This window comes from Hippichthys cyanospilos, chromosome 13 (assembly GCF_059441005.1).
Source record: "Hippichthys cyanospilos isolate Australia breed blue-spotted pipefish chromosome 13, RoL_Hcya_1.0, whole genome shotgun sequence".
NCBI lineage: Eukaryota > Metazoa > Chordata > Actinopteri > Syngnathiformes > Syngnathidae > Hippichthys > Hippichthys cyanospilos.
The window spans coordinates 8,867,405-8,894,136 of NC_142381.1; the positions used below are offsets into that span (position 1 = coordinate 8,867,405).

Consider the following 26,732-nt stretch of genomic DNA (forward strand, 5'->3'; position numbering starts at 1 on the left):
TTATACAGAGAAGAAATATACTTTTATTATGGACAAGTGTGAAAATTTACACTTCAAAGGACACAAAGGAAAATGACAGCCAACAAGGGTGAAAACCAGTCATTTTTTATGTACTTTTATGTCACTTCATAAACCTTTATTGATACACTTCAAACTGATTCTTGATTAAGCATTTTGTCAATATCCTATCCTAATTATTCGTAAATATCTGATATATCATGAAAACTGAGTTAAAATGATATTTTTGGCCATAATTTCAAAGCAGCTATAGTTGTGAGGGCGGGTTTAGGCCACCTATATATTCTGTAATAGTTTTGTATTAAAGTGCATTATATTATAAACCCCTCTTAAATTCCACTAGATTATTTAGAGAACAATTATTTAGAGAAAAAAATGATCCAAATTGTCACAAGTCAAATAAGCCTCAATCTTTCAATGAACATTACACAGGATTACAAGTGTCTTTGAACTATTTTTTTTTATAGAATCTTATCATATAGCTCTCAAGCAAAAGGTTAAGCAAAACTACAATAATGTACATTTGAATGACACTTTTGCATCTGTGGTATTGGTCCACTCTAACCAAGTCCACACAAAGCATTTTAGCACAATACACCAAATGCTCACCAGTGATTTTATTACAATGAGGTTGTGATCACAAATAAAAAGACACGGAAGAGAAATGTGATTCATAGTTACGGCAGTATTCCTTTTCAAAGTGAACATCCCTACATAATTACAAAAGTAAGAGGTTGTGGACACATATGCAAGCACATTATTTCCCTCTATTAAAAATAAAACATAAAAGTTCCTTTCCATTAATATGTTCTAAATAATTTGGTGCTTAATTTACCGTATATTCCACTACCACAATACGAATCAGAATTCCTATTGGGCTGCAAAGAACATATTATTGTGAAGAGAATTTCTGATAGTACTGTAGGTCACATTAAAAAAAAAGTGATCTCAGTTTTTTTAATCCCACAAAAACCTGCCATTTGAACAGGGATGTGTATGTGTATGTCGACTTGTATGTACACGCTAAGTAAATCAATATTTGGCAAGCTGAGATGACCAACCTCTATGTAAAAATGCCTGTTTACAAATAGAAGCTAGCAATAGCCGAGACATAAAATGATATTTACATAGGAAAACTACAACAAGCGTTCTTCCCATTAATGGCCCACTAAGAGAGATAAATCCTTTCTTTTCTTCTGCATCCAGCTATGTGAAGTCCTTGGAGACAGCCTCTATGAAATTGGGCGCTGACATGAGGATGGTGAAGGTACAAATGATGGAGAAGAGCGAGAAGGCCACCAGGCACAGACGGTCCACCACCGCAGCTGCGAACTTCCACTCACTGCAAATGGCCTCAGCCTCATCCTGATCTCGGAAGCGCTGGGCGATGTAGGTCACCTCCTCCAAGATGCGTTGAATTTCTGGCGGTGGGATCCTGACGCCCATACCTGCACCCATTCCCAAAACATTACCGCCAACAACAGGGGGCTCAGCATCTTCACCCGGGGAGCAGTGAGCGCGACCCCCAAATGCTACGCCAGAGTCACTGGAAGGTGGGCATTGTGAACTCTCCATTTGGTGGTAGCTGCCCAGGTAGAGGCTCATTGAACCATTAGAGGTCCCTGACGTGCACGGTGGGCAGGGAGTTTGGTTGAGTGGAATGGAGAGGCTCGGAATGGCGCCCATCTCGATAGAGCTGGTGCTGGAGTGGTGCTGGATTATATGGCGGCGCTTGTATCCGGAGCGCTTCCGCTCATCGCCGGGTTGCTTCATGCGCAGGAACCAAGCACACCAGTTCAACAGGACTACCCGAACCTGAACATGTACGGGACACTCATGAATCATTCAGGTTATATTTTCAGTGACTATATTTTAACTCATTCGCTTTGTCACACTCTGCCTCTGTCGCTTGCTCAGTTTGGGTTTATTTGGGGATCTTTATTATTTTGTCTATAATTAACTCATTCAGTGCTAGATACTTTCAGGGCATCCTTTACACTAATATTTTAGGGAAAAAAAGAAAGAAAGAAAGACAAACATCAGTAAATAACTACTTTGGCTTGAAGGTCTTGACTCTGGGATTTAACAAGTTAATTTATTTTTCATGTGGAAATAATACATTTGAAAACACAGTTTTCCATTTGCTGTGGACTAAATATGACACAAGTGCTCAGGCTCTGATAACATGGCTCACTTGTTTTCTGTGTTTGATCATGTGATGTTCACAAGCCAAGCCATAATTGGCTGATACCTGTGCTTTGAATACAGATGATGTCGTTTTCATTTGACAGCAAGTGATAAAAATTGTTTTCAATAAAGTATTGGACACAAACAATCATTGTTATCAAATTATACATAGACACCATGTTAAAATTTCCATCAGTCAATTTTCTAGAGCCGCTTATCCTCACAAGAGTCGCAAGCTTGCTGCTGCCTATCCCAGCAGATTTTGGGCAGTAGGCAGGGGACACCCTGAACCTGTGGCTAGCCAAATGCAGGGCACATGGAGACAAACAACCATTCATGCACCCAATCACACCTAAGGACAATTTAGTGTGTAAATAAATATATAAATAGTTCTCTCACTCACCCACTTGGGCATTTTGCCTCCCTGAGGGTCATGGTGATGAAACTGCAGGACGATCACAGTCACCACCACCGACATTCCTACTATCATCATGGTGCTTGCAAAGTACTGAGCTGGAAGATACACAGCAAACATATGGATATTTTTAGTTTCCGGTTACATGAAATGATGACACAGTGGAATTTTGGCCTTGACTTTCTGTATTCTGGGATGCAAAAGCACGTATGTTTGGTGAAGACTCTGAGCCCAGAGGTCAAAACCTTTGGAAAGTAATTGAGAGAGGGAGCAATGGTTGCTTCTCACAAGAAGATAAATGCAAGTGAAAAGATAATAGTTTCTGGTGATTGAAAAAATTAATTAATTAAAAAAATGAATCATCTATTTTGGGCAGCGGTGTTGAAAATAATTAACAGTCACATTCACTTAAGGAATCATTTTAATTAAGAGAACAGTTGAGTCTTTCCTCTAGTCATTTAAAATAAATATTATGTTCGGTTGGGTAGCCATTTATCCACAGTATGTAAATACATTTTTAACTTAATGCCCTTCAGACAGTGCTACTTATGATGGAGAAAAGAAACATATTCATCTCGGTATTATTAAATCTGCGGCATTAGTGCAGCTCTCACGAAATGTCCATCAAATTTAGTTGTTTGAAATTATATTATGCTTGGAAATATGATTTTGAAATACAACCACCTACTGTGGTACAAACTTTCAAACAAATACTTTTCCTGTTTGTTGTAAATTTACAAATCTCGTATAAATTAAATGTATCATTACCAATAAAAAAAAAAAAATCATGGGTTGCACTTGCATTATATTTCATTCAATTGTGCTTGTTTACCTAATTTGTTGGCTTTTAAACAGGACTCAATCAATCTAAGGCCTCGTCTCATATAAAATGTGTATAAAACGAGTTATGATTACTGAACTTACAACCAATACAATTGATAAGATTCTATATTCCACTTTTCATAGCATGTGCTATAGTTTATTTAAGTCTCAAATTAATTTTGTCTAAAATTTTAAGACAAACCTCAACACCATAGTTATCTCAATTCCTCCCTCTTCTTTATCATCTTCCATTCATCCTTTATTTATTCTTCCACCCCCGAGTTTTCCTGTCTTAGTGGTGTTGACAGCTCTCACCTGGGCCACACAAATCTACCATAGAACGCCCCTTGGCGGCTGTGGGATTGATTTTTGGACACTCTCACACTATGCAAATGGAATCACCTTGGAATTCTTACTCCAGGTGATCATATAGACAAGTCAAGCAGCGTTGAATGATGCATGTATATGTTGTGGGTATTAATGTTTCCGGCCGAAATTCTTCAAAGGACAATCAAGTGTAAACCATGAAGTGGTCGTTAATATTGGTGTGTTGAGTGACAGAATCAATATTACGTCACTTTGCCTTGATAGCCGGAGGAGCCATGTCGTTTGCAAGTTCGCAGCAGTGTGCACACTCATATTCTTTGGGATATATGTGTCAGGTTATCTTCCTGCAGGTGATTCTGTGTAGATATATGACACATTAAAGCACACATGAACACAACCCACCGATGAGGGGAACCGAGTCAGAGGTGGCCGGCATGATCTCAGCCACCAGAAGCATGAAGACGGTTAGCGAAAGCAGCACGGTGATTCCTTACAAAAAAAAAGCAGACAAGGCAGAACATGAGGAACATGATTAGTGTGAGTGGGATCACAGGAGTGGGAAATTATTCGTTGTAATTACTTAGGGACATAATCAGTTATCATCTCAAAACTACAGTAATTTGTCAGGTGACATGTTGAAGGAAGCTTAGCCCTCCAGAAATCTGTCAAACTCATGTTAACTGGCGACTGCTCATCCGAATGTGGCTATCCATCAAAAACAAGGGGCTGATAGAACTCCACTCAAAAATTCAATTATTCCGAGCTGTTTTACATGAATGTATTCATGACTCCGCTACATGATTTATGAGAACGTTTGCATACACATATGCACACACATTATTGCATGCTACATGGGAAGAGGTCGGTCGAAACTATCCGCTGCTGCCAACATTCCTATTTAAACTAATATGGAAAAAAAAGAAAAACAAACAAAAAAACGAGGACCCATATTCCCATACTGATTTGAGAAAAAAAATCTGGAGTTTTTGTACCTATATTGCATGTATGAAAATTAAAGTAGCTTTGCCATTCTAAAATACTTTGGCAAAATAGCACTGCAGATTTGAGATTTCTTCCATTCTTAAATTTGACATCACCACCAAAACACCTGTGTGTTATCATTTTGTAATTGATGTCTATCTAACATTGGTCCTGTGCAGGAACATGTTACTACAATTAAAACATGAGTGAAAATAGTTAAATATGGTGAATGTTCAATATTTTCAAAATTTAAATGATATTTTAGACAACTTTGTATCTCTATCTGTTAATGACGCATATATTTGGAACAATTTCCTGGAAACAGCCTTTGAAAAGTTCATCAAAGTAAACGTAGAAAAAAAGGCAGGCGACATCCACTGGGATTTTTGTATGAGTATGATATACAAACATAACAGCCAAAAATGCGTTTTGTCATAATATAGAACCTCTAAACCTCTAAATCAATTGATCATCCATCCAGCCATCCTTCTTCAAAACATCAAAGACTTTCAACAATGCATCATCAATGTCACTCTCACTTCCCCAATGTGGACAGAAAATCCCACAGACACACCCAAAACTTCACATCTACAAAGGCATGGCCAACTACCAAATTCCTAATTGTTTACATCTGTGCATCAACTCACCAAGAGAGATCTTTTCTCCTGAGTCAGCAGGCAACAGGAAGACCAAGAGAGCCAAGCCCGAAATCAGCACGCAGGGAATGAGCAAATTGAGGCCGTAGTAAAGTGTTCGACGCCGCATGGTGACTGTGAAGGTCACGTCAGGGTATGGCTCCTTGCAACAGTCGTAGTACAGCTCATTGCGCTTGACTGGGACACCTGAGGGACGCAGAGTTCAAAAAAAACATGAACAAAATCACCCCATCTGTCTGTGGAAACGGCCATATGGGCTGGAAGAAGGATGAATGAAGAGAGGGGTCACACAATATGTGTGAAGTACACATTTTCTGCATTGCGGCAACCGTGGTTATGTCTGTTATTAGCCATGATAACACAGCTATTAGTATTTAAAGCCTGTTTCTGTCTGCCCTGACGTATTATGCACACGTCTGTCATTGTGTCAACCAGTGTTACGCCATGACGCCAGCTTCCATCTGACCCTCAGCTCCAGTCAGCCAACACCTCCCCAGGGCTCAAACATTAGAAGCCATTTCCCCAGCTGGAAGGCTTCGCTTGGGTGCCGTTCCAAAACCAATACACCCAATGGTTGTTTTCACTTTTGTATTGTTGTGAGAGACTGATAATCCCAAACATTTTCATTTCAAGATTCAAATTCTGTATAACTTCATTCTCCAGGCTTACAAAAATGACATCAGTATAATGCACAAATGTATCATTTAATGAGTGAAAGGGAGCATATTTGCTTGGAAAATGTGTAAAGATGCGTCTGTACAGTTTATGTCTGTTCTATATTAGCGATTGTTGTAATGACACTGCAGGCACACTTCTGGATGCTTATGGCCCAAACAGTTCCCGTAGAAAATGTAGTACGTTATTTCCACAATATAAACTGGATAAATCGCATTAGAACAAAATTCATCGGTGAATCCACTTGCCCTCATTTTCAGTACCTTCAAAGCGGGAGCTTTCAGTTGGGGTCACTAGAGCCCCAGTTCTCGAAATGTTTGCTTGCCTTGCAAATCCATCACTTTGAACTTTTAAAAGTGATTCATCATGATCCATTTATCATGTTCCTCCTGCAAAATACAAAGCAACTTACCCACAAGATCCCACTCTCCATTGGGTATGTAGGTGGATGTATCCACATCCAGCATCTGAAGATCCAGCAGCCAGCCATTGTGCGTCCACGACCCAAACTTTAAATCACACTTCTGAACATCGAACGGGAACCAACGCACATCGATGTAGCAGGTGCTCTTCAAAATGCCGGGCGGGATGTACTGGCAGTAACCCGATGCATTCACCAGAACGTTGGTGTGAAAGGTGGCATCAAAGCGGTCATCCGCACTGGAAGGAGAGCAATAATTAGTATTCTCATTATGAATTATTATTTTTTAAAACATAATACAAAACAAATTATTTCAGCCATGTTCAAAATAAAATTGCACAACCTGAGTGACACTGAGCTTTCGCAGACATTTAATATTTCCTCATTTTACAGTGATGTTTTTTTTTTGTTTTTTTTTTTACTCTGCAATGAGCGAGTTGTTGAGTGAAAGTTCAAATGTCATTAAGTTCAAATGTAAAGGTAAAGTATGTCTTTTACCATTTTATTATGTTTCTTAGTTTAAAACAGGCATAAAGAAAAACAGATTTGGTGTACCACTCAAAGGTTTCCACAGGCAACATTACAGTGTCCCTGCCAATCTAAGATAAAAATCAACTTTTGACAAAAGCGTCTCAAAGCATAGCTGTCAAATGTTTTCTAGTAGCCACACTGTTAAGACACTGAACTAATGTCAGCTGTTAATGCAAAACCTACAAAAGCACACACAGTAAACTGTAAATACACCCACAGTCTAATCCTAAACTCGAGAAATAGTGTCCATTTTTGTAGATTTGCTTTAAGATTCACACAAAGTCCGGACAAAAGAAAGCATATCTAGGAATAATGAATGAATGGACCCTTTTTATTTGATCCTGCCTGTGGTAAAAATTGAGTCACATAAACGTGTTGATTTATCCTTCTGTGTGTGCCACTATCAGCTGTGGCTCCAGGTACCGGGTGGAAGAAAAGTGGGGGCGGCAGAAGCAAAGCCATGCCATGAATTATTCAAACTTTTATTATTCAAAGACTTATTTAAAGCGAAGGTGTTCGCACTTTTGTAATCCAGGCAATGTCGTGTGTGTCGGAGAGCACGCATAGTACTTTAAAGATGTATGTTGTCCAAACCTAAAAATAGCAGCTTTACATTGATTTGGATTGTACATGTGATAGAACACAAAAGGTCTGTCTATGTGCGTGCTGAGAAGCGCAAACATTTTCATGCCAGTACAAATCTGGAACACACACCTGTGCCTGAATTGTGAGTAACTCTGCCCAAGTTCATAATTTCTCAGTTCAGGAACAAAGTAGTCATTCAGGAAATCCTGACATCGGGCGTTGTGTCTGGGCTCATTGATTAAATAGATGGGACAAAGAAGCCTACAGGCAAATAGTACAGTACCCGTAAGTGATCCTTTAGTTTCATGTGTGACATATTTAATGTAGGCGGAGAACATACACAGCAAATGATGCACGATAAATAGATTATTTCACGCATCTTCCTCAAGTCATCAACTGTAAGAAATGTGGAAGCATATAGCATTGGATCATTGCGCAGAAATAGTATTGCTTTGCATAACTGTTGCAATTATTTGAGTATGTCTTATGATAATGATATGATTTCAAGTGTGCGTTCATGTGTTGGTTAATTGTAGGTCTGTCACTACTGAACTTTTATCAAAATGATTACCCGATCAATTATTCCATTGAATAATCAAGTATGTGAAGGGTGAATATGAGTTGATTTTTTTCTAAATAATTTTGTTTGAACGCAAGTTGAAATGAGTGGCTATGACTATCCATTATTTAGAATGTTGCCTGTGCTAACTCCTTAGCAATCAACATTAGCATTGGCGTCCTCGTGTTTACCATTTTGAGTCAACAAACACCAACTATCACTCAGTTCACACATACATAATGTCATATGTACATAACACATGTAATAATGTCCTTAAAGTCACAAGCGATGCTTCGACAACATTCTAAGAATAAATTTGAGAGTGGTGTGTCGTCCTAGCCACTATGAGGTCAATAACTTCCTGTTCTTCTTCCTCTTCTTAATGAGAAGATTGGGAATGTTTTGTGCTTGACTGCTCTTTACTGGTTAATACCTGAACACCGAAAACCTGAGCCACTATATAATGTTTGTAATAACAGGTTATTTTTGGAATAATTTGGCCCTCATGCTTTTTGAAAAGTTCTATCCTGTATTTTGGGAAGCTTCTTGTGCTAATATCGTCTTAAATGAAAGAAAGCCTGCTAACTACTAGATCAGTAAGTGTTGCAATGCCTGCAGAATCCCTGTTAAATTATCCCTATTTGAGAATACACAATATGCATATGAAAAAAAAAATCCAAACTTTTTGATCTAAAAACAACATCTTCACATTTAACATAACTTTCTGAGAAAGCAAATATAACTTAATTTGAGCTGGCTTTCCTTCATGCAACTAATCGATCACCAGTCAAGTGAAACCTTTGACTTTACCCTGCTACACAATGAGAAAGGTCATAGATGTTTTCTGTCTAGCTTTTCTTTATGTAAACTCCATCTGCCAAAAGCATGAAAAACAAACATAGAAAAATATTTTTAATGACTCCTGAGCCAGAACCTTCTGAGTCAGTTTATAACCAGCTCATGGCCACTTTATGGTAAGTGCAGTTCTATGACACACCATCATTGAAGGTAGTCAGAAAAAAGACAATAGTGTGCACAGTGTTGAACTACGTTGTTTATTTTGAATCACAGTGTCAGATAGACTATACACTTGATTTGTTTATATCCCTTTGAAAGCAGTTGATTGAGGGTGGATAACTGGCTCATTGTTCTAAAAAAGTTGGATGACTCATCAGGAACAATTTCAGATCAGATATCTTTCATATTATGACACCATCCGACCTCATAGCTCCTACAGGTCACATAAAAACAAATGACCTGAACTTCTCCCATCCGAGATGCATGCTAATGAACCCGCTGCATCCACTATTTAAAGCAGATTAAAGTGTGACTGGATGCTCTCTAATAGCGTACTGAGTAATGACGTGTGTTATGCCTGCGGTGCCATTAGTGCAACAATTAACTGCCAGATTTTTTCTTGTGTGTGTATCTCTTTGTGTCACCACACTACACACCTGAACTTTACTGAATGACCATAGAGGATGTTTCTATTTGCAATTCATATCAGAGCTGAAGCCTTTTTTAAGTTTTCCTTAGTAGACATAAGCAAAAACTAAGTAATTGTCATTCTATAGTCATAAATGATGGTTAATTGCCAAATTAAAAATAGTAATAATATCACATCCTAATCCTCAAAGTCATATCACAGGCAATATTCAACAGAAAATAAAAATAGACTTATATGTAAGACTAATGTGAAATGTCTACATTTATCTTAAATTCACCCATTAACTACAACAACTATAAACGTTACCAAACCTTTACAATCAAAAATACACACAAAAATAATGTTGACAAACTTGCAAAACAACGAACTGTGACAAAAGAATGAAAAATATACTGACTGCCTGACCAAATTATTTTCTGTGGCGGGTATGATTCATAAACACCAAAGAAAATTGAAAAAAAAAAAGTGAATAATGATGAGAAGGTGAGTTATGAAGGAGAAGGAGAGACTGTGAAAAGCGGTGAGGTGGGATGAATGATAAAGGGAATGAGTCAGGAAAGGGAGGTTGAGGGTTGAGATGGGGAACGAGAGCAGTAGCATTAGGGTGGGTAATCCGGCACGTCTAAAAGCTGAGCTTTGAATATTTGGGTTAATACACACAAACCATTGTTTTGTCCCCAAGCTCCCTTTGACATGCAAGTGTGAAATGGACCTGATTTTTAATACACAGTAGTACAGTGTTGTTTAATTAAAATGACTGATTGTTTTCCCTCTAACGGTATACTGTACTCTATTCTGTATAGATGAAAAATCTCCATTTAAAGGTTATTTGATGATGAAGCTATATTTGTTCAGATTTTTTAAAATAATATACATTCCCGGGCATTTGAGGTAGCTGTTGTCAAAAGCCAATCCTCCGCTTGGTCCGTGCATTTGATTTTTCTCACATGATTGCAATGAGACACCGTCATGCATTATGTACATTTCAACCCTTTGTATTGTTTTCTATCCAAAGAAAAATTAAAACTCTGCACATGAGCTTTTATTGCTATCCTTATACAAAACGAGCAGAATAATAAACAAGCTCTTAATGAGTGAGATTATTTCGTAGATATTTTTGGCTCTATGGAGGGATTAAGCAGAGCACATAGCAAAATGGTGCTGGATATCAAGGATTAGACTAACACTAAAAAAAGTACTTAAAAAACAATGAACCTATTATTGGAAAAAAAAAAGATGCTTACATTCATATCAATTTTAAAAAAAATCCCTCCAAATTACAAAACATTCCGTAATGATAGTAATTTGCATCAAGTGTTTGTTTTGCTTCAATCCCTTTGATTTTAAACAAGATAAAGATGCTGTGTGGAAGACAAGGAAGAACAATTAAAGAGAATTTAGACAATACATTAGGATAATTACGAAGTCAGCCTATTATCGCCTGAAAAAAAATCCATTCAGGATTAGGGGATTTAATGAATGTCTCAGTGGGATTTGGACAAACATGTCCACACATTAATCTTCAATACCCTGGTTGTGTCAAAGCAAAAATTCAATGGCAGAAGGGCCCATTTTATCACTCGGTTTCATCCATTTTTACAGGTTCTTCACACTGCTGGTCATGTTTCATTTTGTGTACCAATGCGTAGGATGTGGATCTACAATTATGATACTGTACATCAAGGAAGAAGGAAGATCTCCAACCTGTTATAGAGAAGGATGTCAGGAGTCCAGATCTGGTCTGAAGGGAATCGAAGGTTCTGGACACCAGGGTAGCTTTCTGGGTTCCAGCTCAGGTAGATATCAGTCCAGTACTGAGAGACAGAGATATATTCGACTATTGTATGGCATTTATTTTCACAATTGTAGTAATGCTTATCTAGGCGAATGAGAGTGGCCATATCTTTCAAAGAAAATGTGCTGACAGTGCACAATCCTGCGGGGCCTTATAAAAATTCAAAATTTCATTTTCAAGCACACACGCTTTTCGTACAGCTCTGATTTTATGCTCTGTAGTTTTTATTTTACAGACGGATACTATAGCTTTCAGTATTACAGGCTTTGACTGGACAGCCTATGTTAGAGTTGAGAAATGTGTAACTCCCTAAGGCTCATTTATTGTGGAAATAGCAGCTCGACCATAAACACCCAAGACGTTTGCAAATGTGTGATATCACATCATATGGACAAAGACGTATTTGTGATGTTCTTCTGGATGAATGGACAAAATAAATCCCACGGACAGATGTCAACATATTGCAGAAAATCTTCCCAGTGACTCACCAGCTGCAGCCAGGCATTGGTCATCAATACTTGATTCTTCTCATCCTGACACCAGAGAGATAACATTAAAAATATGTGGATATTTTTACACATAAGTCATAAATTAGGCAACCCTAGTGAGGATAAGCATCTAAAAAAAAAGGATGGCTTGATAGTTTATTAATATGCAGCTTAACTTGGAGGTATGAATTAATGCATTATTGAGAAAATCTTATCAATTTATCACAGCTATCCACAGTGAAAAAATAAATATAATAATTTTATAATGACTCAGTTTACGGTTTTATCTATCTTCCTGCATATTAAATTATATGCGTGGGACTAAACATTCTGGTTGTTGCTATTTGAGAGAAATGATTTAATTCATAAGTATTTTATGTGTACGTCTGTGGGAAATTTAGACTTTAATTCATTTACAAAACATAGATTTAAGGCTGAGGAAATCAAGCTTGGGAGAACATGCAAATGATGCAGAGGAGAACCTGAGCTGAGATTACTATGCCACTGTGCTGTGACACAGTTTGGTGTATTTTGGGACTCTGATTTCCCTGCACTATAAACAAAACACAAGAGTTGTGCATGTATTCAGTTTCAAAAAAAAAAAGATGAAGTATGTTTGTTTTTTTCCGCAGTGGAGCACAGGTTTAGCCACCATATCTATATATTGACCCTTAGTGCACAGCTTAATCTCAGCCCCTCTTGAGATATACTGTATCTCCCTTCAGTGTGTTTGTTTGTTAACTTCTCTGCTAAAGGATCTGCATTACTTGCTACTTTAAATAGTAAGGACATTCATACTGTATATGAGATTCTCATTTATGCTACAGTTGATAAATAGTGGGAATGCTAGTACTAGTTTAGATGATTATTGATGCTTGTAAATAGAACACGCTCATGTATGTTTTTTTCATGTAAGTATTTTCATGTATTTCATGTATTTCATGTATGTTTTTTCATGTAAGTATTTATTTGAGACGGTAGCGCAGCTAACACAGCAGCAGCAGGTTAATCAAAATTCCCTCCATTCAGCACACGATTTCATGCAATCCTTTACTCAGCGGATTCAGCTAATAAGGGAAGAAATAAAAAAGGCAGCGCCGCTCACCACCTCAACTGTGATTGTTGATGCTAGTTCGGACAATCAGGTTCATGAAAGTCTGGCTACCCTGTCCCAGTTTGATTTAGTATCCCTGGAGTGTCTTACACAACTGGTTAATGCAGCAAAGCCGACGTCCTGCATGCTCGACCCGCTTCCAGGCAAACTCGTCAAAGAGTTGTTCCCGATCTTGGGGTCGTCTGTCTTGAATATTATCAACCTGTCACTCTCCTCTGGCATTGTACCTGAAGCTTTTAAGACGGCCGTCATTCAACCATTACTTAAGAAACCACACCTAGATCCTGAAGATCTCGCTAACTATAGGCCAGTGTCACACCTTCCGTTTATCGCCAAAATTCTTGAGAAAGTTGTAACACAACAGCTTAGTGATTTTATGATAGACAACAATAGATTTGAACTCCTTCAGTCAGGTTTTAGGGCCAACCACTCAACTGAGACAGCCCTAGTAAAAGTGACGAATGATCTTCTCTTAGCCTCGGATTCCAACATCTCATCAATATTATTACTGCTTGATCTTAGTGCCGCATTTGACACTATTGATCATCATATTCTTATAGAACGTCTTAGATCATGTGTTGGTATCTCGGGATCAGCACTTTCTTGGTTCAGATCTTACATCCTGGGAAGGACGCATAGTGTCTCTTATGGCGACGCGATCTCTGAGTCTTTCTCCGTCTCATGTGGTGTCCCGCAGGGGTCAGTACTTGGCCCCTTACTGTTCAACATCTACATGATTCCTTTCGGCGATATTATACGTAAACATGCTATTAGTTTTCATTGCTATGCTGATGATACCCAACTCTATATGCCCTTAGAAATAACGGATCCGTGCAAGTGCAGTAAACTGGAGGCTTGCCTTGCCGAGATTAAACAATGGATGTCTTCCAATTTTCTGCTTCTCAACCCTAATAAAACTGAGATGTTATTTATTGGCCCTGCTCATCATCAGCACCTGCTTAAGAATACCACGCTGAACCTAGAAAACTGTATTATTTCCCAAAGTAGTTCCCCAAAAAATCTCGGCGTGATATTTGACTCAACTCTCTCCTTTCGAACACATATTAATAACATGACAAGAACGGCGTTTTTTCACCTCCGCAATATAGCTAAAATTCGCCCTATTCTTTCTCTTAGCGATGCAGAAACATTAATTCATGCATTTGTTACGTCGCGCCTAGACTATTGCAACATTTTGTTTTCTGGCCTTCCCATGTCTCACATTAAAAGCCTGCAGTGTGTACAGAATGCAGCGGCGAGACTATTGACAAGGACGAGAAAGTTTGATCATATTACTCCGATTCTAGCTGACCTGCATTGGCTTCCAATACACGTGAGATGTGATTTTAAGGTGTTGTTAATTACTTATAAAATTTTACACGGTTTAGCTCCTTCCTATCTCGTCGACTTAGTATCACCTTATGTTCCGTCCCGACAACTTCGGTCACAAAATGCCGGTTTGCTATCGACCCCACGGGCTAAAAAGAAGTCTGCGGGATCAAGGGCATTTTCCATTCGCGCGCCAGTACTATGGAATGCCCTACCTATGGAAGTTCGCGCAGCCACCTCGGTAGAAATCTTTAAATCCCGACTAAAAACACATCTATACTCAAAAGCATTTAGTTAAATTAGCCTGTCTGCAGCCTTCTTCTTTTTTCCTGCCCCCCTCTTCCGGCCGGGAGAGGGGGCTAGCTAGATGGTGAGGGTTGACTTGACCGCCTCCATTGGGTCCTGCGCTGGTCGACCATCACGGGTTAGGAGTCTAGCCGTCTGCGGTCCACCTGGCTGGAATGCGGGATGGTTCCTGCCCAATGGCTTTGCCTGCTGTCAAGACATCACTGCACTATATAGCACAATATGTTTTCTGTAATTTATATTGTTTCTGTGTTCGGTACATGCAGCATCCACTTCAACCTGTGGGCCTGGAAGGGGGCTCCTCCCACCTGTGGTCCCTTCTGGAGGTTTCTGATTTTCCCCAAATTGGGGTTTTTGAGTTTTTCCTTCCCCTTCTGGGAGCTTTGACAGGGGATGCTGTTGTGTACCTTACATTGAAAAGATGTCTCTGTATGACCTCTTTTCATTCTGTGAAGCCCTTTGAGACTTCGGTGATTTAGGGCTATATAAATAAAATTTGATTGATTGATTGATTGATGTATGTGTGCAGTGGAAAAGTGTATATGTGTAGTGGAAAAGCAGCACAGCTGCAATGTAGCTATTTGTGTTGGTGTTTTTCTGTTAATTTAGAGCATGGGTGTCAAACAGTCCTCGATTGCCGCTGTCCTGCATGTTTTACAGGTTTCTCTCCTCAACACACCAATAAAGCTTCTGTTAATATGACTTCAATATGAATGTGTGACCTTGGAGTTTTAAAGATGCCAGAGTTTTAAAGTAGGGTGTGACGTCCAAAAAGTGTTGCAGTTCTCAACAGTGGTTCCAAATTTAAAGTAGAAAAAAAAAAACAGCTGTTAGAATGTCAGCAGACTTAAAATAAATCAGGGTTAGGGTTAGGGTTAGGGTTAGGGTTACAGTTAGACTGTTTTACCACAGGTTTTAAGCACCATGTGTTGGAAGTATGGTTTCAGAGGACGGTTTTACTACAAAGCTGGGTCTTAATTTTTGAGCCTGGTTATTAGTTTAAAATAAATTCAACTGTCAGAATGTGTCGACCGTGGGTTAACTCAAATTGGGTAGATCCAAGATGTATTGTACATATGTGTAGATGCGTTGTGATCCTCTCCATTTAAAATGGTTCTTCATTTATTTATTTTATACAGTGTACGCTTGTGTATGTTAAATTAATTTCATGTTTTTGTTAATTGTGGCAGATCTTGGTATATTTAGACATAAATAGCATTTGGTTTTATTGTTAGTAAATAGCATTCAGTGCCACATGTTTCAGTGCCATAATCTGTGTACTAACATGTATTGTATATATCCCTCACCACGTCTATTATCTGCAGAAGCGTGAAGCCCAGCTCCACCAGGATGGGAGCAGAGTCATTGACCACTGGTCTTTCCAACCGGTTGTAGTTAGCAAGCAGCTCCTTGTAAAGCCTCCTCTGGTACTCTCCTTGTAGAGATCCTGGGGACCAATGTAACAATGGCAAAGTTACACAAGTGGCTAATTTCCTGAATGCAGTATCTTTTTACAACAACTATTAGCAGCACATCAAAGTTTCCAAGACTTTTTTCATTCAGTCATCATTCATATTGTGCATATTCTTAGCGGGATCATTGAGAGATCAAGTCAACCCTGTCTTTGCGAAGAGTAAAGGAGCGTGCCTTCATCCTGGCATTGGCCCATTAATGCTGTAATGGGAAGCGTTAAGGCAGGTTAGTGTTTGAGGTCAGACAAAACAACAGGCTCGTCTGTGCAACATAATACAGATCGGATTTGGGAAATGTTCTTAGGTTATGATCAAAGAAAATATGAATTGAATGTTTTTATGTGCCATAAATGATCACAATGGAATTTAGATCCTGACTTTAAGTAGAAATTGTTCTGAACTTCTAAAACATGTAAACTCCATACCAGTGCCAAGATTTAGACCTAGAATCTCCTGCTCGTCAGAAAAGTTTGTAAACATCTATTCTTCCATAACTTTTTCTTAGTCGGCAAAAATATCTAAGTTTTTCATGACAATCGTCAAATCTTATCAAATCTCAGATCATCCATCCATTGCCAAACAAGGCCAATATGGCTCAAAACAATAACACCCTCATACTCAGATTTTGTGTCCAGGGTCCTATTGGAGAAAAGACTCATAGGCAGACACTTATTTTCACCAAAGTTTTTCTGTCAACCTGATACATAAACTACAGATTATTTGATCGCTGCAGAAAGACTGTGAAGGAACAAACAGTCTAATAAAAGTCATAAATGTGTGCCTCTGCACAGTATATTCAGACATATTAAAAATTACTGGTTGGTTTGGTGGAATATTGGTTAGCACGTCCGCCTCACAGTTCAGGGACCCGAGTTCAAATCTCGCTCCGGCCTACCTGTGTGGAGTTTGCTTATTATCCTGGAGCCCGCGTGGGTTCTCTCCGGGCGCTTCCTCCCACACTCCAAAAACATGCATGATGGCAGGTATATTGGACATACTAAATAGTCCTTCGGTGTGATTGTCTGGGGAAAGTGTGAGTGGTGGGGAAAGCGTCTCTAAGCCTGCCTGCTTCATGAAATTGTGCTCGTGAGGAAGAAAATAATCACTGTCTTCAATGTTAGAACAAACCACGTGTTGCTCACAGAAGTAGGAAGGGAGGCATCCCAGTTCATTTATTTTTTAATAATCATCTCAGTAATGAAGCTGATATGAGCACCAATGAGAGAAGTCTGATCATAAAAATTGCTGGAGAAGGAAGCATGGAGATTTGTTTCATCCTGCGTTTTAGCACCCTGTTCTTTGAGCTGCGGACTTTCATACCTTTTTGTTCAGAAAATATATGTTACGAAAAGCAACCAAAGCCTCAAAGTACCTCTCGGCTCAGGTCGTAAGGATGAACTCTTGCAAATGTTTTGTTTTGATTTCTTTGGCTTTGTCTTGTGTTTTTGTTTATACCTCACCTCCCCACCATACCTCACCATAAAACTGTCAAAACCTGTTTTTCTTTGTAATCAAACTCAAGATTTTTGGTATTTTCAAGTCTCACAAGTAACATGTGGAGCTGATTTGATCCTGACGGTGTTTGAAGCTAAATGAAAAACACAATTGCCCTTGAGTTTAACAATTTCATTTCAGTTTTGTTCTATCAACATGCAAAAACACCAGTATCCAGTTACATCAATGTTTTTACCTGCCTTTAGCAGACATGAGAATGATGAGAGATCATAGAAGAGTAATACCTTACGCCCATCACCGTGTGTACTGCAGTTGTCCAAAGGTCATCAACTTCAGCTCTCAGGGCATTTAAGGTCACGAATTAGCATGATTAACAACAATTAGCAGCTTAAGAGAAAATATTTTAATTGATTTAAATATAAAGCTATGAGCTTTTTTTTATACATAGGACATGTGTTTTATATTTAACTTGACAGCAACTTTAACCGTGTCTTGTATTAATGAACAGTTATCTATTTTTGAAGTATTGTTTATAGCTGCTATATTTGCCAATCTGCTGCTTGCAAAAGGAATAGTGATGAAAACAAAAGCACAAAGTCAAAGCAAAAAAATCTGTAAAATAATGACTCAAATCTAAAAAAAAAACCTACATTGGGTCGCTCGTGTCTCAAGGCACCATTGTACAGCCCTTAATTACAACAGAGTATGAAAGCAAATTCAACAACAATGGATGCTAAGTGGGATTCATTATTCCAATGATAACATGCACAATGATATAATTTAACAGCATGAGATTTCATTGAAACAAATGCCCGGAATCCCATTCCATCTTGTTCAACGGGAAAGGCAAAACCAACCTGAAGAAGCGGTTGTACACACATGAACTTTGAACCTAATGGGAAGCACAATGCACTTACAGTAAAAGTTGAAAAATGGGCTGAATGTACATTATATAAATGTCCAGAATTTTATTGATTTTATACATACAGATGTGAGTGTTTACTGTGTGTGTACTGCAACTGTATCAGAACTTCACATGTCTGCGTAACTGTGTATCAAATTAGTTATGGCTTAATAAGCAGAGCCAGAACACCTCTCGGCATTAAAGCAAGCCCAAGGGTATCAGCACCACAGAGGGGCTGCGAGGCAGGGATGCTTTTAGTTTCGTAGCACTGTATAAACATGAACATTCCTCATTACGATGTTCTCACGGGTCAGTTACCTCCTTCCGAAAATACTGGAGATTTTTTTATGCAACTGATGACCAACATTCAGGAGAAAAGAGAAAATGGTAATGTGAGAATTTCAGTGAGAAATAAGCTTTGCATATTTACATGCTTTGTGCTCATTTTCATCTCAGTGAGTTCACGCTGGGACACATACAACCAAGACATCAACCTAACTTGCACAAGTTAGAATTCATGATACATTAGGCCAGGGTTGCGCAACCTATGCTTTGTGTTTTGTATATAACGTGTAACTTTTACTTTTTAACTTCTTTCGGTCTTGTTTTAGAGGAGACTGACTACACTACTGCATTTTAACTTTGATCATTTGGATAGTAACATACGTATTTTGTTGTTGTTGTTGTTGTTGTTACTCGATAGAAAAAAGTTTGAGAAGCCCAAGCCTGAATGGCATGACCCACTTTGTACTCATAAATACAATAACTGATAATCCAGTCTTCTCGTTATTTCCCACTTTTCTCGGATACAGCAGATAACAGACCACCCAAATTTCAAATGATAAGCATCGTTTAAATGTCACATGCAAATTTAAATGGGAAAAATCCGAAGCTTGCTCTTATCTTCCCTAATCTTTCCATCAGTTTTTCTCCCAACTCAATGCTTGATACACCATCAGTGTTGCTTGTGAAGCTCTAATTTATGCAACCTCATTTTTAGTATATTTTGTATGAGCATCTTCTCTTTTGATCTCCTCCTCTCCTCTCACACTCTATCTGGCTGTCCTGAATCCACTTGCTTTTTTTATCTAATAAAATAAACACATTCCGCAGCCAATTGGGTTTTGGAATGAAATAAACACGCCAGGAAAAACATGATTGGCACCGTTTCCAATTAGTCCGCGTCACCTAAAAATGGAAGGAAGGAATTTTGGAAGATCTCTCTTCGGTGGGATGTGTGCCTTCCTGAATGGAAATGCATTTGTTTGGGGTTAATCAGTCCATTATTCTCCACTGCTGTCAAACAGCTCGGCGATAACGTCGCGTCTGACTTTGAGACGCACTCATCAGAGACGGTCTATTCAAAAACAGACTGCCACAGGGACCCAGTCTCCCTTTCACAGGCTCTCGCACACTCGTATCTCATGAATACACTCAAACACACAGGGATGTCTGATCTTTTCATGTCTGCGCTTATTTGCGCTAAATCCGCTCAGGCTTCAGCGTCTGACTCACGTTTATTTTCCGATTGCACAAAGTAAATTAGCTGATGTAAACTATCCAACTGTGAAATTTAAACATATTGTTCAGGAATTCAACGCTAATTGCGTGGACAAAAATATACTCAGAATTATATTCCAAGAGTAACATTACTGAGGCAACACAGTTGAGTCACTGTACATTTTTAGTTACTTCTGTCATGCAAAATCATGACAGTGTAAGGTAATATGTGGTCCCAAAAATGTAACTCTTTTCCTCTTGACTACTTACAACTAGGTGTTTCTGCACATTATCGTGTATGTCTGCAGAATAATATCAAAGCTTGCAACTCATGGGGGTCACTCGAATCACCACAAATAGACAAAGTTGTGAGCAATTTGCATGAATAAAGAGACTTCAACAAAGGCCATCCAATTACTTGCATTAGATTAAATCAACTTTTAATGAAAGACACCGAAGCTCAGATGCCCTTAGGAAACCGATTCGTACAAATACTAAACGGATTTGATCGGATTAACACAAAACATGATGTCACATTTGAGAAAGATAAAAGAGCTTCGATCCCTCAGTGTTTTGGGGCCGTAATCTAGACCTGGAGAGGGATGAGTTCTGTACAGAGAAAGCGCTGACAGCCCACCTCTCCCTCAGGGGCTGCTGGTGAGTCAACCAAATGACAACTCTGCACTTCTCCAGCTACATACTTTGGTGTAAATGTGTGTTGATTTGTGTGTAGGAAAGCAATGCAAATATTGCAATCCCGTGTGAAAAAAAACCTGAAAAATAACCTCCCAAAACAGCCGAAGTTTTTAAATAAATAATGTTGACATACTTTTGTTTCAATAACAAAGAAACTGAAACATATCTCACATGCACTTGAATACCTCTACAATTTGAGGTAAAATACATTAACTGGAACCTTTAAGACCAACACTGATACATAAATTAGGTCAAGAGAAAACGTGGGAGTTGGGCAATTATGCTCCCAGGTGTTTGGAAGCTGCGATAAAAACCCAAGTGGTCATCTTGTTAGATAATCTATGAGGGAAGGTAATAGTTGAGCATAAATTGAACATAAAATAATTACAAAAGAAGTCATCCAAGAGATTAATTGAGTAGACCTGTTGCTATTGAGCCTTTTTAAAATCAATTTTCTTATCAATTATTCCATTAAATAATGGCATGATCATCACATAACTATTTTTAAAAATAATCTCTATAATGGAATATGAGTTGAATTTTTTTTTAAGTTTGAACATGAATTGAAGTGAGTGGATATAACTACACATTTATTATGTCAAGTCAATGATTGCATAGGAGTTATTATTTATTTATTTATTTGTTTATTTATTTATTTTCCAAAGTACTGCTGTAGTTTGCCTTTCCCCTTCGCAATAATTAAACATTTTATTTGGGTGCTCTGTTTTCTAATAGTTCTATTAGTAATTATACTAATATTGTGATATTCCCTGTTTTGGGGGGGAGGGGGGGGGGGGGTCTTTCTCTCTTGCTAACATTGCAACACTGTGTAGATCTGCAATAAAAGATCCACAAAAAAACAGTGGAGTAAGCATGGTTTTGGCGGAGCTTCGAAGCAGATATATTCAGTCAACCTGTTTTTCATGTCAACTGACCCGACTTGGTCAACGTTTTTCCCAGACCTAGAAGTGAAGTGAGCATTTTTAAGCATGGTGTCAAGGGACCATAAAACAGCATTCTAGGAAGATGTCACTAGATCAGATGTCTGCTAAAAATATGACAACATTGTTGAACATTAACATGTGTTAAAGCTGTAAATTATGTAAATACTGTAAATTATGATTTTGAATGTAATGAATTTAAGGAGTCCAAAATGACTGAGAACTGTGTGCATTCAAATGCGAGAAGAGCAACGTGACAAGCAGAACATATGGACAAGTGTCGTAATGGCTTTCTAGCTGGATCGAATCATATAGGAGAGTTTTATAATCTATGGTAAAGGATCACAGCCCTAAAACCACTTGATGTTTAATCCTAATCCGTAAGCAAAGACCTCCCATGTGTCTACAACTTTCATGCTCAATGAACCCTCTCTTGAGCAGCACAAATCCTTTTCGAACTGAAACTGCACAGAAATGACACAATAAGTAAAACATGTTTTGTTTGGTATTTTTTCACTCATAAGAAGTGATTATTGTGATGTTTAATACTTGCGTGTTCGTTAAGTGACTTTTTAACTCTTGCAAAATTAAGAGAAGTACTGAAGTGATAAGTCAAAACTGATATTAACACTAACCCAAAATGATGGGTGTCCAGTCCAGTTCAGCAATATTACAGCTCATTAAAGTAGATGATTTAATGTTGGCATGGCAATGACTCAATAAAATCATTGGAGCATCAACTTCATTATTGGTATGTTTGACATGTTTCATTCTGTGAAAGATGAAGGTCACAACAAGACGTTTTCATTGCTTTGAACTTACTCGAGAGCAAGATAATGTGCCAATTTAAGTGTCATTAGTGACTCAAGAAAGTCACATAAACCACCTTATGTCATGGGTAAAACTCTGAACAAGGCATTAAATAGTCTAATCTACATATAGGGCGTGATTAAAGAGCAAAGAGACATGGGAAGACTCACTTATTGCTGACTGGGGGAAGATATCACTCTGCAGTACCGAGTAAAAGACAGTGAAAGACACCAAGACGCAGATGAAGCGTTGAATGGAAATGATGTAGATAATATTACAGCATCTGGGCCAGGCACACTCGGGTTTATGAGTGTCTGAACCTTTGTGGAGGTCAAGAATAAAAGATCAATACAAAAAGTAACTTCACATTCTCAGTGTATCAATAATCAATTCTGTAAGTGTTTGTTTTCTTGCCTGATGACTCCTCGACGATCCCGATTATGTGGCATTTGAATGATGGGGCCACAATCAAGAAATGTATTCTGCTAATGAACTTTTCCAATAAAGGTCAGCATTATCCATTTAATTGCTGATCTCTGGCTGATCTCTAGGGATGGCGCAAAATATCGTAGACATCTCCCATCTCATGAAATTTCAACAAGCTTCCTCATTCCTGCACAGCACGAGATCTGTTTTCTTTTGGCTGTTTACAATTGAAAATTTTGCTTCTTGTTAATGCTATGTGCTGTGTATGCTCTGCGTGATAGTAAAATAAGCCGTCAAACATGGCGGGAAGGCCAGCGATCGAGAAAGTTATCTAAAATCTAACCCAAAGAACCCCACAAACCACAAGGAAACATGCAAACTTTACACAGGGAGACCGCAGCAAATATTCAAATGAGCGAACCACTAGGGCACTATTCTTCCAGCATTTTGTCTTTCAAAATGTTTTTTTTTTTTAAATTCCGAATAATAACCCAGATGCTAACGATGATGCTTATATTGTGTGATGGGACGGATGGGTTAGAGATTTAGAGACAGGTGTGCGTGTCACACTGAATTGCACACTAACCACGCACATATGTGCTGGTTGCATGTAAAAGTCTGAACTGACACATTCAATAAGATGAAGAGGGGTGATAAAATATTATGAAATCGTTTCACCATTATGTGCCCATCCATTATCTATACAGCTGGTCCTCATTAGGGTTGCAGGTGATCTGGAGCCTATCAGAGCTCACCCAATGAATTGGTTCCATACTGCCTTCAATGGTTCATTCATTAGTGACACAGAAATTTCGTAAGTCATCACAGTTCTCTGATTCTTATTTAGTTATTGTTTTTGCTTGTATTATGTGTATGAACATGTTAAACATTGGTATATGTGTGGATTTTATTTCATGGATCCATGACTGTGTATGGTCAAGTCAAGTCAAACTGATGATTTTGATTGATGTTGACTAAGAATTGAACTGTTATTTACTTAAGATTCTTTCAGAGTTAGCATAATCAAGAAGCCAGTTGCATAGTTGTTCTTTAAGTATGTTGTTAATAAGAATCGTTTGCGGCAGAGTATCAAGGGGTCTACGAAAACTGCATTCTTGTACACTTGGCGAAACATTTTGAGATAATGTTTTCCTCTAGGAGTGGGTGTGGCCAGGGGAGCAGCCAGAGCCACCATGTAGCTCCGCCCCTGCTTGTAATTCATATCTCTTCTATGCGTTAAAGGACAAAACAATAAGTTATTTTAGTCCTTACATATTTTTTAAATCAGTCAATTAACTGTGAGAAGAATCTATTTCTGGCAGATAATCCGTGCTGGGCATTTGTTATAGGTACTAAAAACAGTCAAATTATGCTTCAATAGTATTGCTTAAGATGTGGGAAGTGAATATTATTGGCGGAGATATGATAGATAATTCGGCAATTCTTTTTAATAAACAGTGTGTGTAAAATGTATTAAACTCACATAAATGTAAATCATGTTAGAAAAATATTGCACATTTTAAGACAGTAAACAGTCTGTAGTATGTATGTTATTATGCAGAATGTTGGTCGCACATGTACCTCTTAATTAATTTTAAGTCATGCACATGTATAACATAACAGCAGAGTCTCCGGAATTGTTTATCTCACACAGTGCATAGGTGCTGTACAAGTGAATTATAAACAGACCAAAAAAAAGCCAAACAATAAAATATGAAAATTACATTTGAAAAGTATTCATTGGTTTCGTTGTTCTTCAAGTGCAGTAATTGATCAACTTTCAAAACAACTTCCACAATACAGATTCCTGGTGTCCTCTTATTAGCAGCCCCTATGATAATACTGCATCCATGTTCGGATTCACCCCCAGCATTTATTCCAACCTGTGCCTTTACAGAACACACCTCAAGTGTGTACAATAAATAATTTGATTTTGTCTACATACCTTTGAATAGGAGTGCTGCCCACAGGTAAAATCCAAGGGAACACGCGGCCCAAAACTTGTGGCACCGCATCCTGGCAGGTTGGCACCGGCCCTAGCTGCGGGCTCTCTTCTGCTGATGCTCTTTCGTCTTTGGAGGGTGGCGGGAACATGAGACAGGAGGGAGGCGGAGTAAAGAGAGGAGGAGGAAAGGAGTGAGGGAGGGAGGGGGGGACACGCCCACTACCGACAATCCAGAACAAGTGAAGATCAGCACTTCATTGGCTAGACTGCACGGTGGCGCAGTCAAGGTATCATCTAGTCCTGCCCGAATGACAAGGAGCAGCTTTTATTTAGGTGACCTTGACCGTTTATATTGAGACATACTGTGAAAACGAAAACGTGTAAGTGTATAGCATGTATAACATCACATCTGGTTTGATCTAGTTTCCACTTCCCACATTTCCAACAATTGCAATGATTTTTGTTTTTGCCATATTTCTTGGCCAGTGTGGTTCAGAAGCAGATGCGGTCTACAGATAATTCCCGGCAGAAATAGAATCCAAGAGGCAATGAGGTGGAAAAACTCTTTAAATGTTCTCACTGACTCACCCTGTATTCTCCCTGTTTTAGTTCATTTAAAAAGCAAAGCCACTGACGTGTTTATATCTCAAGGCACTCTTGTGAAATAAATGCATGCTTACGCAAGTTTTTTTATTTAATATAAATCCTTTCTTGGAGGTGCTCAAATAACCATGGGGGATGCATTGGACTATGATATCTCGGTAGGGAAATGTGACAGGTAAAGTCAGTACTGGACTAAAACGTAATTCTGTACATTTTCCGCAATTAAAAAAAAAATCCATCACATGTGTGCATACTGGACTAAAACGTAATTCTTTTCCACAATTAAAAAGTGTTACGATAATGGGATATAGGTTATCCCATCTATGTTAATGCAACATGTATATTGGTAGACATAGATATTTTCTGTTGGAATTGTTTGTGAAAAGAGTGTGTGGGAGTGAATAAAAGAATAAAAGAAGGGTGGACAGGATGTGTATTCTTAATGGTAGGAGATCTGTAAAAGGTGCACATCTCTGTCTGTTTTCCTCGTGAGTAAAAAGAGTCCAAGCCCCTTGTCTTCCTTCTTAAGTGTCTTTTATTAAATGGTCTAGGTTGCCTGAACCTAACAAGCAGTATGACAAAGAGTTTACTCCCTGAAAATTATGGATTTTCAATTTCCAATTGTCACTGCAAACACACATTACACAAGTCATAATTTAGTTTTCGACATAATAAATTTCTTCCATGCAGTAATTTCAACAACACAACCGGAATAGCATCATCGTGAGGATGTAATAAATTGAAATTATTTTCAGGATTTGTATTTTAGAGCGCATTATGGTCTTTATAAATCTGTCTTGCATAAGTGTGTAAACGGTGTGGTTGTAATAAATTTATTCTTCCCCATCTTGTCAAATGTGGGTTGTACACACGACTGTGAACATAAAAACTTTCTGAACGGATCTCCAGTTTAAACTCGAAAAGATAAGAAATGTCAATCAAGCCACCAAAACAGTAAACGAAAACAACACAATCAAAAAGTCCTAAAAATTGAAATGTAAATGTCAACCGATGGCAGAAAGACCATAGATGCATAATGTTTATGTGACCCTGCATAATGGAGTGTCATTATTACAATAGAACTAGAATCAGCTCCAGGCTATGTGTCAGAAGAGATAGCAAAGAGTTAAGTGCAGAAAATAGTGCAAAGAGTAGAGGGAGATGTTAATTCTCTTATCTTTAATACATGAGCAGTGTTGCACTAATGGACTTAAATGTTGTGGCATTGCTTTCTCACCCTTTTATCTTGGCTCTGTATCTCCTCATCTGTGCGCAATTTTCAGTTTTTGTTTCCTCTTTTGTTCAAATCTGTGGTCAAAGCAGA

At 38.4% G+C, this 26,732-nt stretch overlaps 1 protein-coding gene across 1 annotated transcript; it reads right to left on the reverse strand.

Moving 5' to 3' along the window:
- Positions 1-24,937, reverse strand: LOC148413710 (neuronal acetylcholine receptor subunit alpha-7-like). Its single transcript, XM_088430755.1, has 9 exons — positions 24,806-24,937; positions 15,964-16,103; positions 11,908-11,952; positions 11,329-11,438; positions 6,494-6,741; positions 5,398-5,592; positions 4,172-4,258; positions 2,609-2,718; positions 1-1,833 (listed from the first exon to the last, which is right to left on the reverse strand). The coding sequence occupies exons 1-9, from the start codon at positions 24,873-24,875 to the stop codon at positions 1,225-1,227; spliced, it is 1,614 nt and encodes a 537-aa protein (XP_088286881.1). The 5' UTR covers positions 24,876-24,937; the 3' UTR covers positions 1-1,224.
- Positions 24,938-26,732: the final 1,795 nt, after the last annotated feature.

Excerpts from the sequence above, each read along its gene's own strand:
- LOC148413710 (XM_088430755.1), bottom strand. The coding sequence starts at position 24,875 with ATGCGGTGCCACAAGTTTTGGGCCGCGTGTTCCCTTGGATTTTACCTG. Across the intron at positions 4,259-5,397 it reads AGGAGAAAAGATCTCTCTTG|GAATCACCGTGCTGCTTTCG; the intron begins GTGAGTTGATGC and ends TTTTTTTGTAAG. Across the intron at positions 1,834-2,608 it reads GAGGCAAAATGCCCAAGTGG|GTTCGGGTAGTCCTGTTGAA; the intron begins GTGAGTGAGAGA and ends GTACATGTTCAG.